This window comes from Peromyscus eremicus, chromosome 5 (assembly GCF_949786415.1).
Source record: "Peromyscus eremicus chromosome 5, PerEre_H2_v1, whole genome shotgun sequence".
In the NCBI taxonomy this organism is placed as follows: domain Eukaryota; kingdom Metazoa; phylum Chordata; class Mammalia; order Rodentia; family Cricetidae; genus Peromyscus; species Peromyscus eremicus.
This window is the reverse complement of record NC_081420.1, coordinates 118,915,889-118,931,208: the sequence shown is the minus strand read 5'-3', so window position 1 is coordinate 118,931,208 and position 15,320 is coordinate 118,915,889. Positions and strand designations below refer to the sequence as shown.

General features: G+C 45.3%; 1 protein-coding gene across 3 annotated transcripts in view; it reads right to left on the bottom strand.

Moving 5' to 3' along the window:
- Positions 1–15,320, bottom strand: part of Slc10a7 (solute carrier family 10 member 7) — a 239,102-nt gene that overhangs the window by 25,609 nt on the left and 198,173 nt on the right. The window contains exons 7-9 of one of the 3 annotated variants that reach the window (XM_059264285.1): positions 15,176–15,259; positions 6,248–6,413; positions 5,315–5,366 (exon numbers count right to left, since the gene is read on the bottom strand). In XM_059264285.1, coding sequence (XP_059120268.1) covers positions 5,315–5,366; positions 6,248–6,413; positions 15,176–15,259 — 302 coding nt within the window. Of the gene's footprint in view, positions 1–5,314; positions 5,367–6,247; positions 6,414–12,223; positions 12,934–15,175; positions 15,260–15,320 lie in introns of those variants that run through there. The other 2 variants (XM_059264286.1, XM_059264287.1) reach the window with 2 other exon arrangements.

Sequence of the window (15,320 nt, the reverse complement as noted above, 5' to 3'; positions counted from 1 at the left end):
ATCAGATCTGTTCTTCAGAAGTTATCACCCAAACAGAACAAGCCAAGCCCGAAGAGGGAGAGCAAGGCCTAAGTGGGGAGCTAGAAGGGCCATGGAAGAGCAAGCAAGGGCCACATGGAGTTGGAATGACCAGAAGGGCCATCACCCTTCTCCAGGCAGTGTCCCTGCCCAGAGCTGGAGAGCTCAGGCCTGGGGACAAGCACACTTGATCTGAAACCTCTGTGAGGATAAATGCAAATGTTTGTTAAGAATTTATACATTGCAAGTGCTTATGACATACTAATGACATTTTTACTGTCATAACTATCACAGAGAGGAAGAAGTTATGGGACATTAGGAGCTCGGAGCATTCTGGATTGAGAGGCACAGAGTCACGAATGGGGACAGCCATTGGGGTTGGGGAGTCCAAGAGTTGATGGCACATGTGTGGTGAGTTTAAAGTTGCAAGGGACTATGGGAGGGAGGGATGGAGGGAGAGGGGAAGAGAAGGGAAGAAGAGAGAGGGGGAGGGGAGAGAGCACTGTGAAGAAACTGGTAAGTCTAGGTCTCCCAAGAGTCCCAAGAGGACCAGACAAAAGGGGCCAATGGAGTTTCTTATTTTTTTCTGAGCTGGAAGCAAAGCAGAAAAACAAGCTGTGTGGAAAAGTATAGAAAATGGTGAAGGCGAGCACAAACACAGGGGTGACTCATGTCATGGGAGGCATACCATTCACCCCAGAGTTCCAGGCAGATGAGGGAACGTGGCAGACTGAAGAGACGTCCCTGTAGGAGGGGACGGACACCTGCGACTGCAGGATGTGTAGCTGTGGGGATGTTCCCACAGACGCTTGGTGGAGTGTTTCCCTTTAGTGAACCAAGACTGCCTGGTATTCGCTCCTGTTCAGATCACAACACGTTTCCAGTGGGTTTATGAGGCTCCGGTTTGACAGGAGCGGCCCCACACTCACCGGAACTTCAGGTGTGGCTTTTGTTCTGCTCAGGTAAGGAGACTGTAGCTAGGCTGGGCTGTGTGGGGCAGAGCAGTGCTGTGGTCCAGAGCACCAACTCCATCAGCAGGATGGAGCACAGGGCCTTAGGAGGGGAACACCAAGTGCTTTTGCTTCAAATCTACCCTCCTCTGGGACTGGCTCTAGCTATCCAGTGACAGGCGCTATGGTGTGGATTCTGAGGCAAGCACCCGCAGGCAAGTGCCCGAGTGGTCCTCTCCTCCTGAGAGTGAGCACAGCACTGAGTGCCACTGAGCACTGTCGAAGCACTTTGCGTCCAGTGTGTCTTCTCGGAACAACTGTAGGAGGGGCATTCCTGCCCTACTTTCTCTGAAGAGGGACCAGAAGCCCAGCACACCCAGAGTCACAAAGTAGGAAGTAACCTGACCCACATTCTGGGGTCACCTCATCTTCTCAGAAAGAAGCCACTAAAAACAAAATACAAAAACAAAAAAAAAAATCACTTCAAATCTAACGGTTGGGAGAGAGCAGTTGCCTGGTCAGCAGCCCACCCTTGTCCACACTTCGTGGAGCGTGGCATCAAGACACGAGAGCACGGCACACACAGTGTCCTGGTCACTGCGGGGAAGTAGTGAGGACTTGTAGTCATCTCCAGGGCGAGCATCTGTGTGCCGGCTAAGGCAAGCGTGCTAGTTACTTTCCATTTCCCAGCCCCATCTTATCTCTTTTTAATATTGATTCTCTTTTTATCCTGCTTTTATCATTCTTTTGATCATGTTGGCTCCCCCCAGGTGATTATTTCGTTTTCTTCCCAACTGGTTTCTTAGGAATTCTCTCTAGCAAGGCTTTCAATCAGAGGTTTCCAGTAATATTTATTTTGTCTTCCTCTGTACCCACAGAGGAAGGCATGCCAAGTTTCTCTAGCAGAAGCACAGAAGGTGGGCAGAAAAGGCCCTCAGAGAGCGAGAGTGCCCTGTCTAGTGTGCTGGAGGACGGTACCTCTGTTAGCCTTTGTCTGCCTCTGAAAAAGGAAGACCTCACTGCCATCAGCTGTGTGGCACTAACAACTACCCAGAACTCTGGGGTGTAGGCGCCTCCCTCCAAACATCTCCCTTCTCCTCCCTGCATCCCTGCCTCTTCGTCTTGGGACTGTGGTACGAGGCCGACAACAGGACACACCAAGACTCCCTTCTCTTTTCTCACCCAGTGACTACCCAGTCAGCAGCCTAAGTATCTTCCATACATTTTAACACTGCTGTTTCTTTTCCTAAAGCTTTCAACATCAAAACAAAATGAAACGGGGACAGTCTTCCAAAGCGGCAGAGGCAGCTTGGACCACTCACTGTGGCTGACCTGCAGGATGACTCAAGTGTGACAGGGGAAGGGGGCTGGACTTCATCACAAAGCCCCAAGAGCTGACTCCCTGTCTGCTAGCACTCCTTGCCACACCAGAAGCTACTTTGATGGCATCAATGTCCTAGCACGCCCATGTTCCCTGAGGACTCACTCGGCGCTGGGTCTTTATGCAGGGGGCTTTATGAAGTGATCATTGAGCTCTCTCCGTGTTCTTAGAATAGACACACTGTCTCCATTTTTTTCATAGAAAAGCAACACAAATTACAAGCCTCTTGAACAGGGCTGAAGCCCAAGTCCATGAGTCTGGTATTGGGATTTTGGACCTATTTGTCTGCAAACAGACAAACGGGAATGTAGAATAATCACTTACAAATCAGTTTTAAGTACTCTCTAACATGGTAACATTCCAGATCAAGAACCCTAAGAAATGCTAATTAGGAAGCTCCATTTTCCAAGCTGGGTCTCTCTTGGCTTTATACTACATCCCCATCATCAGCCTGGCACTGCATGTGGCCGAAACAAGGAAAGGATATGAACACTGACGGTTCTTTTCATGCCCAGGCGGTTCTAGACTTACTGAGCTGGTAGAGAATAAATGAACTTGGGGGGTGGGCAAAGCAGGAGAAATAGAAAGAGTGTGTGTGGGGGGGGGAGATTTCATCAATTACAAGTAAGAAAGATGCAAAAGTAGGAAAAGGAAACAGACCCCAGTGGAGATGGTGACCTAGTTTCAAGCCCTGGCAACTGTAACAGATGTTTTGTATGTATCTGTGTGAACTTGAAGAACTTAGCTAAACATTCTCTACAAATACTCTGCGTGAAAGATGTACTATCAATTATAAGATTTACTTTTATTATTTTAAATTATTTGTATGTGTGTGTCTGTATGTGAGTATGTGCACACTGAGTACAGTGTGTATGTGGGTGTGTGCACACTGAGTACAGTGTGTGTGTGCACACTGAGTACAGCATGTGTGTGTGTGTGTATGTGGGTGTGTGCACAATGAGTACAGCATGAGTGTGTGTGTGCGCGCGCGCGTGCGCGCACACTGAGTACAGCATGTGTGTGTGTGTGTGTGTGTGTGTGTGTATGTGGGTGTGTGCACACTGAGTACAGCAGGAGTGTGTGTGTGTGTGTGTGTGTGTGTGTGTGTGTGTGTGTGTGTGTGTATGTGGGTGTGTGCACACTGAGTACAGCGTGAGCCTGACACTCTGACATCTTTCTCATTCCCCGGGCTTAAGTCATACATACTGAGTGAATCTCCCCAGCAGAAGAAGTGGCATTTAATGTAAGTCCAGAAGACCAGGAAAGATGAGCTGGGCATGGTGGGGCATGTCTGTAACCCTAGCCCTTGGGAAACTGAGAGAGGAAAATTGCCATGAGTCTAAAGCCACCATGTGCTATAGTGAACATCAGGCAAGCCTGGGCTACATTGTGAATCTTGTTATACACACACACACACACACACACACACACACACACACACACACGGCAGAAAAGATGGTGTAGGACATGGAAAGCAAGCTACACATGGGGACAGTCTCAGCAAGAGACAGAAATGAGAAAGCATGAGGTGGTTCTAGGAAACAACAAAGGTTTTACCTTAACCTAAAGCTTAGGCAGCATGAAAGTACATGGTCTCTCACAACTGCAAAACACACTTACAAGATGAACTTAATTTTGCAGGTCCTGGCTAAGCTTTGGGGACACTGGAACAAGACTGTGGTTACTGGGACCCCAAGTCACTGGAAGCCAAAAGAAATATTAAGAAAAGTTGAAGTGGGCTATCACGGCACCGAGAGCCTGAATGAGGAAAATGGATTTGGGAGTAGAGTATATACGACAGAAGCAGGCGACTATCTACAAAATAATGATGTTTGAGTAACTCTGGAGATAGAGGTTCCGTTAAAGATAAAACATGGGTGTGTGTGGTACCTCTGTGACTTTGAAGCCAGCCTAATCTATATAACGAGTTCCAGGTCAGTCAGGGCTGCACTGGGAGGCCCTGTTCAAACAAACAAACAAACAGACAAAGCTTGGGGAAGCTTTTCCAAGAAGGTGGAAGGAACGTAAGAGCTGAAGAGAGCTGTGAAAAGTACCTTTTGGTCATGAGACGGCCGTTGTGCTCATAAGCTTGCTGAAGCTGAGGTTGCCTGCCTAAGATCACGCCAACAGATGTCCCAACATGCTCAAAACCAGTACTAACTGGATTCAGTGGGTTACACAAACCCAAAAGAAGAGGACATGAAAGGAAGGGGAATGTGTTAGGGAATGCCTGCTGGAGGGGAGGAGGAGAGGGTGGACATGGTCAAGGTACACTGTTTATATATATGAATTTGTTAAAAATAAAAGGTATTGTGGTGGTTTGAATGGGAGTGGTCCCCATGGACTCACGTGTTTGGATGCCTGGCCCACAGGAAGTGACACTATTAGGAGATGTGGCCTTGTTGGAGGAAGTATGATACTGTGGGAGTGGGCTTTGAGGTCTCATATGTGCTCAAGCCATGCCCAGTGTGGCAGACTCCTTCTGTTGCCTGTGGATCAAGATGCGGGACTCTCAGCTCCTTCTCCAGCACCATGTCCTGCCATGATGATAATGGACTAACTTCTGAAACTGTAAGTCGCCACCCCAATTAAATGTTTTCCTTTATAAGAGTTACTGTGGTCATGGTGTCTCTTCACAGCAATAGAAGAAACCCTAACTAAACCAGGCTTCTATTAAAACATAAGAGAGGAAAAGGAAGTTTCAGAAAACAGATTAATTCCATTTTAAATATCAGGAGTCCTTAAGTCTTGCTGAGACAGTCAGGGACAAGATCCACATGGTAAGGTAAACAACAGTGCTGAGACACAGGAGAAAGCCTAGCCAGAGAGTCTCAACTGAAAAGTGTCAGCAGGAAGCTTCCAGCGAGCTATTGAGAAAACGGTCAGCAAGACAGGAGGACACACAGGACAACAGAGCAACACAGGAGCCCAATAACAGGCTGAGAGGACGTACCAAACCACTTACCGTGTGGAAAAGATGAAGGTCAAGAGCATGAAACTCAGCTGAATGGAGACTACTGAGGAAGAGACAAAGGAAGACGGTGGGCTGAGTGGGCATCGGCACCATCCAAGTCTCCTGCAGCCTGCTGGGCTCAGCCTAGAACTTGCTGCAATCAGAAACAACTAAAGCGCAAACACAACTGACCTGACATGCAGAAATGTGTGGACGTAAGCTGTTCTCAGACACAGCCCGGGACAGCAGCACTCGGGAAGATCGAGAACCCCCCCTTGACTTAGATTTGATGATTGCATTGTTCAACTGAAAAGAACTGGCTTATACTGGGAGCTGAACAGCACAAATGTGTACATAATGCACATCTTAAAACAACTCACCTCAATGTTAAAAAGATTATTTGCTATTATAATATTAATAAAAATCATGCTTGGAATTATAAGACCACTAGAATACAAAGTTGCTTTTTAAGCTTTAGTACTTATTGACATTTAGAGTTATGCTGCTCCTTAAAAGTAAAGAGCCATTTCTTTATATAAACTTCATTAGAAACTGGGATGGGAACTTTTACGTATTATCCAATGCAGCTGAATTATTATCAATGTACAATATGTCATATGTCATAAATCTTTCTGAAATCCCGGTAAGAGATCAGACTGAGTTTAAGTTAAGTTGGTGACTTATTGAATTGTGACACATACTGAGTTGACTCTGACACACATTACGGCTTCTCTTATCTAACATGAATTACTGTAGATCAGAAAGTGGTGCATGGAACACAAAGGCAGAGCAGCTTAAGATCACAAATGTAGGGCTGATGTCTTTCTAAATCCCACATATAGAGGATCAAGTCAGTGAGGAAATACAATACAGCCAAGAGCACGGACTGCTTCACAACACTGCAGAGGAGACCAGGGACAGCAGGAATCCCACCTCCCCACTTACTTATGAACAGTATGAGGACCAGGCTGAATTTATCCAGGTCGATATGTGGGTTGGAGAACGTGTCGCAGAAGGTGGTGTAGATGATCATAAGGAGCACGCTGCTGCTGACCACGCCGAAAGGGGGCTTCTTTCTTTCCAGCCAGTCCTTGATGTATCTGCGGACGATCTGAAACACAGAGATCAACAGGTCGCCTCTTCTCTGAGATGCAGGGAGTGGAACTGGGCATCACAAAGTGGTTCTGACAGTGCAAAGACAGAACGGGAAGAGAATAATCTGGATGTTGGCCACAACGGACTTCACAGCTTCCCTGCCTTGCCACTCTTCTTCTGGGGAATTCGGTATTTGTGGTGCGACTTCCACTGGGTGTCCATAATGAGAGTGGATTTTCAACCGCATTCAAATCCATCCTTAATCACGCCAAATGCTCTTTGCTAGCTGTCACTGAGACAGGCCCATTAAGCCTCCCCCAAGTTTATCTCCTCTGCTAATCTTAATGGATGTGTGTAATTATCACAGTCCCCTTTGCCTCAACAGACAATTCCAAGTGCGACTTTGGGAATCTTAAAAATCTGACATCTTCAAGAATTTCAAGACAGTAGATAATCGAAAGTGATCCATGGAACATATTAATATTTAAAGCACTAGCAATGCACCAGAAGTTTTTAATTAAATTATAACTCATGCTTGAAAAGCAAAAGTGCATGTGTTGTGGGAGTTTAAATAATTCACATCTGAATATCTAGAGTTTTTTTGTGAATCCAAAGACAAATGCCATTTGTATGCTTTTAGAATTCTAAAATTAATACTTAAAAATGAATAAACCTGTCCCAACTTTTCTACAAAAGGACTGGTGAAACAAAAGTTATAATGCAGCATCTTCTTATTTTAAGACCAACTCAGATCTTAAAATCAGGACAGCCTGAATATCAGTGACACTGTTTGCTTGGCCATGAAAGTCGGCCACTCAGCTTCAAGTCTCCTCTCACTTCTGAAGGGAGTGGTATAAGTCCATCGTAAGGATGAGAGTGGAGAAATTTTAAGTTTTGATTTATTCACTGTCCTGAATAAATGAATGGGAACTTTCACAATAGGCTGAGTTATCAGGGATCCATTAGCAGTAACGAGGTCATGGAACCACCGAAAGGTGGAGGGCAACACCCTGTCATCAGAAAGGCTAAACTTGCAATGGAGCACAGCCTTATGGCTATTAGAAACAAAACAGGCTACAGTCATCTCTCCTAGCCACGGCTGTACTTCCTGCAGTTTTAAACACCTGTGGGCAAGCTCACCCCGAAGGTCGCAAGTCAAAATTCAAGAGGTAAGAAATTCACAAACCGTGAGTAAAGTTTATTATAGTTATATTTTATTATGGTTGTAGTTAATCTTTTACTGCCCTTAACTTGTAAATTGAACTTCATCCTATGTATGTGTGTATGTATTTGTACGTACAGAGTAAAGTCTATATTGGGTTCAGTTCTATCCACGGCTTCAGGCTTCCACCAGAGGTTGTCCCCACAGAGCTAACACAGGGTGGCTCCTGCACTCTCTCGACTGGACATTTTGGTGAATGACTCCTGAATCTGCTTTTCCCAGCTCAAGGAACTAGTGAACTGACTGTATCAGGTAAGAGTCTCAGCAGAAAGCTGATCACCTGGTAACAGGCGCAGGAACACAACCTTCGAGCCTGTGTGTTGTGGGCACGAAGGGTAAGAAAGAGCACTATAGACTGAGCAGCAATGTTTAGGATTTGTTTTTAAAGCAGATCTTATATTAAAGTAATAATTGACTCACTGAAATACTAACGGGGAAGGAGAGCTCTCAAACTTTTTTATTTTAGCTATTGGAGTTCATTTCTTTTCTCAGTGTTGAAAATGTACTGTGTAGACATAAGAACAGGTCTGTTGCCCAGCATTATCGACTAGCGTACAGGACATGAATTCTGCAGAGCAGTGTGTGAGAGGTACCATGGGTGGTGAGCGGGCTCTCGCACAAACACGACACCAAGAAGGCTACCGAGGGACTTCATTTAGGTCATTTCATACTTTATGTCAAATGCAGTCTTCAAATTTTAAATCGTCCAGCTGCTTTAAAAATAAAGGGAAAGAATTGCCACCTGTGACAACAATTACTCTAATACAGAACAGTTAAAATCATACAAGTCCCCTCTCGACAACAGACTAGAATGTATGATCCCAACTCCCAAAGTAAACGTGCCCACCTCGCTCACTGCCACATCCCCCCGACCTGACAAAATAAACAAATAAAAATGAATGGGGGTAGAGCTTGGAAACCAAGGCCACCTTAAAGCCAAGGCATATCTCTAATCATCAATCAACATTATGAGGAGTAATTTGATTTAGTTAACCTAATAGTCTCTTCAAAACTTCATTACAAGGCACTTGGTCTTGTGGTAGCATAGGCTGCTTTCAATATGGCAAGAAATAAGGGCTTCTGAGTCAGAATCCTCCTAGCCCAAACACATCGCTGGGTCAACGCTGGATACTTAATCTTGATGAATCAACTACAGCTGGGAGCTGAATGAACCCCCAGGGCAGGGACAACCCTGAGGGGACAGATTGCCAGTCAGCGTTTCTAGTGTCACTAGTATCTGGCCACGTTTCCCCAGTCAAGTGTTTTCTTTCCAGCTCCAGAGCCTTTCCATCTTGCTTAGAACTCAGTTCCCAGAGCCGCTACTTCTGCTTTATGTTGTCTGAGTGGAGAGCTGCCATGCACGCACCTCACAGATACGGCCTGGCCATAGCTCCAGAAAGCCCCATCCCTCAGTCAGCAGCTACCTTTGTCACAGTCATACTCTGTTCCTTAAGAAGCTGTATTGTCTAAAAGTTCTCCAGACTGTTGTCTTATCGACAGTTTAAGAGACCCTACCAGAACCAAAGCTTGGCTGAGAGATCACTGCACCCTGAGTCTGTCCCACGAGAGAGTTCTCAGGAACAAAGACACTCAAGATGGTGGGAAGAGGCACCCAGGTGAGGTGGCCAGGTACATCTGTTTAGAACTTATACGGAACTCATTTGTTCTCAGTGCTCAGAGAAACTCAGGCATTAAAAATTTAGCGACGAATCCTCATTAGCTTATTTGCTTTTCCCAGTAGGGAAGGTGTGTGTGTGAATCTCCCACAGGAAGGCTTTCATTTTATTGTCTCATCTTTAATACTTTGATTTCCGTTATTTTAAATTAAGTAGCAGGCACGACTATGGGAAAATTAAACTTGACTGCATTTCCAATAAGCTGTTTCATATCAGTTGTAATATGACTTCAAATTGGAACCCAGTAAAAGTGACACATCTTAGGTGAAAAATGTTGATATACCAAGATAACTTGGAGGGCAATATTCATCATTTTGGTTTTCTTCATCTTTTTGGTCAATGTACTTCCCTGCTTTTTCTTTCTACTCTGTCTCTACATTTATAAATTGAGTTTGGAGTGAGGATACATGATAGATAATTCTTCATGTTAAGCCTGAGTTTTAAAATGTATTTCTCTTCATGGTGGTTTCAGGTTCTTTAATGTTCCCCTTCTATTGCAATGAATTCATATATTTCCATAAAGAGGCTTGTCTCTTTATTGATATCTTGTTGAATGGATATTGTAAGACAGGTGGTATTAAAGCCCATGTTTATAACATGCTTCTCTTAAAATGTTTTATTAAATGTTGACTAGGTTTAAAATAATATTAGCATACTTTGAAAAAAGTATAAATAAATAATAAACTGGAATAATCAACATCCGTTGGTGATAATCCATTTAAAAGTGGTAACAAGCATCAATTTCGGAAAATTCCTTCATTCTACTCTCTAGACAATGCTACCGATGTCTTGCTAGGGAAACAGTTGACGACAGAGACATAGAGTGCCCAGACAGCCTGAGTAGACTATAAAAAGCTAGTCACCTGGTGAGTAGGAATATGCTCTGTTTGCTGAGAGAACCCCATCTCAGGTATACAGACTCAAGCCAGGTTATGTATACCCTTGAATCCTGGCTCCACTCCTTCCTTTGACATCTTGGATAAATTCCTTAACTTCCTGGTTGTTCATCTGTGAAAGGGCTGTGACAATAGTTGTAGCAATGAGTGAGTAATAGAGTGAATGGAATATGTCTGAGTGGACAGCCTGTGTATGGCAAGTGACCGTCAGTCTCCCTTCTGGTTCTGGGTTGGTGCAGTGTCTTATCTCCGCTGACAGCATATCCCATCCCACAGGACAATGCACCAGCACGATGCAGCGGTATGAAGCAAAAGAGAGACTGAAAACATTTCAGACCCAATTCAGCATTAGATGTGCCAACTATAGAGAATTCGTAAAACTAACTGCAGCTTAAGCTAAAGCCCATTTAACAGGACGGCCAAGTGGAAACTGTGAAGCAACTCATGAGTGGAAAGACCAGAGAACACATGCTAACATACAGATATGCCTTAAACTGTTAATTCATACAGAGAAAAGGTGGGCTGTAGTGTGCTGCTTTGCAAACTAACCAGGGTGATAGAAAATAATGAAAGGTGACAGAAATTCAGTTTCATAAATGTTTATTCATAAATCATCCTTAAATACAACGCATAAAAGAAGCATCTGCCGCGTGCACTTGGACAGCAGCTTGTCAGGAAGGAAGGAAAACACCACAATGGCACAAATGTTCCTTCATCAAGAACTGGCAGAAACACACATCTCCTAACAAACTGGGAAAGACCAATCCCATCCCACACTGTCACGGTACAAACCCCTGGTCCTTGTTTCTACCGAAAGCCCCAGAGTCCTTGCACAGCAGAAAGTGCTAGAAGACCAAAGCAAGCATCTCGAACATTCAAGCCAGGCTGGCGATCTCAGCCTGACGGGAGCCTGCTTGGAGGAAAGACAGAGAACCAAATTCACCCCCAGGAACAGAATCAAAAGTAGAATTCTGACATTTTATTACTAAGACCAACTAATGACTGGTTCAGCTGGAGCTGCATACCCTGAGTGGGTGGTCACTGCTGAGGGCCAGGAGGCATACCCCAGAGACATAGGAGAGAACAAAACATGACTGGCAAAAAAAAAAAAAAAAAGTCAATGAAATGATTCCTAATGATATTCTGCTGTACTCAGAGATTGGTGTCTAGCTCAGCTGTCGTCAGAGAAACATGTTTGGCAGATGATTTGTGGGAAAGAAGAAGTCATTGTTATCTAGTAGTTACTATATACAGACATAAAAATATAACCCTGAACAAATGGCAATCTAGGAAAACGAGTGCTGGGCCCCCGTGGGTACGTTCAAGGTTTTCTCTGTCGATCTTTTTGTATAGCTTAAACCTTATTACTGAGCATGCTCTTGAATACACCTGGGAGCCTGTGGACTCACCACTCAGGCTGACTGACACACTCAGCAAACACAGACGTAAGGCAGGAGCCGAGACCTGCAGAAGAACTCTCTGCTTCTGGTTCACAGCACACGATCACCTCCTGGTAACTGCATGCTGTGTCCACCATGGTGAGCTGGAGCTGAGTGTAGGCCAGGGGAGTGAGAGCAGGCCACTGCACAGCGGGGAGGGGGTCTGCTCTGGGGCTACAGGAGAGAACACGGGGTGCACAGTATGGCAGGACAGGAGCTGTAAGAAAGGGCGTGGTGGAAAAGTGCAAGGCAGAAGCAGGGAGAGCCAAACTGTGTGGGCCAAGGAGGTGACAACAGGAAGTACCATAAATGCTCACTGTGTGGGCCAAGGAAGTGACAACAGGGAGCACCATGAGTGCTCACTGTGTGGGCCAAGGAGGTGACAACAGGGAGCACCATGAGTGCTCACTGTGTGGGCCAAGGAGGTGACAACAGGGAGCACCATGAGTGCTCACTGTGTGGGCCAAGGAGGTGACAACAGTGAGCACCATGAGTGCTCACTGTGTGGGCCAAGGGAGTGACAACAGGGAGCACCATGAGTGCTCACTGTGTGGGCCAAGGGAGTGACAACAGGGAGCACCATGAGTGCTCACTGTGTGGGCCAAGGGAGTGACAACAGGGAGCACCATGAGTGCTCACTGTGTGGGCCAAGGGAGTGACAACAGGGAGCACCATAAGTGCTCACTGTGTGGGCCAAGGAGGTGACAACAGGGAGCACATGAGTGCTCACTGTGTGGGCCAAGGGAGTGACAATAGGGAACACATGAGTACTCACTGTGTGGGCCAAGGGAGTGACAACAGGGAGCACCATGAGTGCTCACTGTGTGGGCCAAGGAGGTGACAACAGGGAGCACCATAAGTGCTCACTGTGTGGGCCAAGGGAGTGACAACAGGGAGCACCATGAGTGCTCACTGTGTGGGCCAAGGAGGTGACAACAGGGAGCACCATGAGTGCTCACTGCTCTGGCTACCTGGGCAGGGAGACCTGGGTGGGAACTGGAAGACATTCAGGACAGAGAACAGGTTCAGGAGGGGTGACGACTTAGACAAAGATGACTAAGGTATGCTGCCCTTTCCCACACTGGATGGTGTTTGCAGATGCCAAGTTGAGAAAGACCTCGGGAGAGAAAGGGTGGCATTTAGTGCCTTCCTGGATGTAGGGCTAGGACATGAGGAGCAGGAGCAGGCAAGGCTGACCCACCAGTGCAGTGCTGGTGACTGACCACTCCAAAGATTGGAATCCAAGAGGGCCAGGAAGACGCAAGTGTGCAGGTTCCCTTATCACATAAAGCTGCCAAGGCACCTAAGAGGAAGTAACAGAAAGCTACCTGTATGAGGTCTGTACACGCCAAAGCCGGATGGGGTCCCAGTGCTGAGATGGGAAGTGGACACAAACCCTCACCCTAACCCACAAGTTATTTCCAGCTGACAACCCCTTGCAAAGGAAAAATTAGTTTTCCCCAATGGAGCATCACTGAGCTTACAAAAATAGTATTTTTGGAGATGTTTTGTCTCATAATGCTTTGTCTAGGCATTGTTTTAACCTTACTTTTGCCTATCTACTGTGGTTTCCTATTTTGTGTCTTTATGGTGTGTGTGTGTGTGTGTGTGTGTGTGTGTGTGTGTGTGTGTGTGTGTGTGTGTTTGATCCTGGTTGGTTTGTTTTTATTGGTCTGTTGGGTGTGGAGTTGAAGGGTGGGTGTTGGGGAGGATCTGAGAAGGGATGAGGGAGGGGAGACTGATCAGAATATACTGTGTGAAAAAAATTATTAAAAACACTACTCTCACTACTTTTTGACTGTCTTCACTACTTTATAATTTACTGAATGTTTTACTACAGGGCACACATAGGATGAACAATGTAACAACCCATATTCTCTCTGATTTTTTACATAAATGATAGACAGCACTCTATACATTTAAAAACTGAATTATGTGGGCACACAAGTTTTCGTCCATATGGGATAAGCCAAATATTTATCGTTTCATAGATATTTCTAATATCCACTAAGAGAAGAATTACGTGTTGCAAGTTATTATGGGGAACATGATACTGTCCACAGTAGAGACATGGGACAGGCAGGTGTGCTTTCGCCTCAACAAGACAAAGTGTACACTGCATGGAAACAGAATCTGGTTTTCTTATCAGTCATTCATTCTGCATACATTTACTGAATGCCTGTAGCCTGGGAATGTAACAGAAAACAAAATAAACATGGCTTCTCGACACCATGAGTGGGCTGAGACAGGAATCAAACAAGGTGCCATAGTGATGAAACGGAGGGAAATCACATAGTTCAAAGGAGAGGTGGATTAAAACAGTCAAATGAGTAATAAACTGGGGCGGGGGGGGGGGGGTGGGCATTCCATCAGAAGGAGTAAACAAATCAAAGGTCCTGGTGAGCCAGGGGTAGAAAGTGGGGCAAAGGCTACAGAGGCAGCAGGGGATATATTGTTTGCTCAGAATCCTCATTAAGTGACTGGCATGGGGGTGTATTTTTCAACTGTTAGCTTGTAGTTAATTAAATGGTAATCTTTGATTGTTTTTAAATCACCCCAATTAAGCTAAATTTGGCCTATTTTCTAAGTATAAACTTAATTTTAAAATGTGTGTGTAGTGGATGCTATGGTGCTCTGTACAGAACTACCTGTTCTGATTGTTTGCCTTCCTTAGGAGTGTGAGCGAGGCTAGCCTGAAGTGACTGAGAAAGTGTGGAGACTGTGTGCTCTTTGCTCTGAGGGGCTGGACCAGCCCCAGAGCTCTGTATGCGAGCAGGGGGAGCCTTTGCTGGGAAGGCACTCTCTCCACCATGTCTCCCTCACCCCTGTACACTTCCTGCACAGAACCTGTCTCAGAACCCCACTGAAAACAGTACTCAGTACCATCTCCATGGATACCAGATTATGGACAAAGTTTGAAAGGGCTGCTTCCTGATGATGACGGTGACAACGACCCAAGCTGTACGTCCACTTGTGTCAGATGATACCCCAAGAACTTTACACCCATCAGTATTTCATTTAACCCTTACAACAATACTTTGAGAGGTACTGTAACTATAATATTTAATAAATTGAGAATGAGAAGAAGATTAAATTACTTGACCAAGGTCATCCAGGAAAAAAGGGGGGGGGGCGGTATCCTCAGGTACCATTTCTCTAAGACCTACTACATTCATTCGTACAATAAACTCTAGTCTTCACGACTGTAGCTTCCCTTGATTTAAACCACAAATGAACAACCAAAGACCTTCGTTTTACGTATGTATGCTCACAAGTAAGTTATCGAACAATGTCAGAGGAAGCACTGTAGAAGAGTTCCTGTTGCTGAAGAAAGAAGGTTCTCGGATCCAGCTCGAGTCTGCTCACAGATTCTTATGTGGCAAGCCAACTGCGAAGTGGTTTAATGTTAATTAAAAAGTTAAAGGATGGAAATGCCGAATCCACGCACTTTTAGTCTTTCTTCGTTCACTCCCTCACCTGCCCTGACTTTACCTAAGAAGTCACAGGATAATCTGTCTGGAAGAGAGGGGCAAGACGGGTCTTACCTGTCCAATAATGAGAGGCACCACAACCGTCATAAAAAGCTGAGAGAAAATGGATGTAAAAGGCACAGAAGAGGATGAGCCGAGCTGTAAAACAGGAGGACCAGTTAGATTCACTGTGACCCAGTAATGAAATGTTGCTGTTATG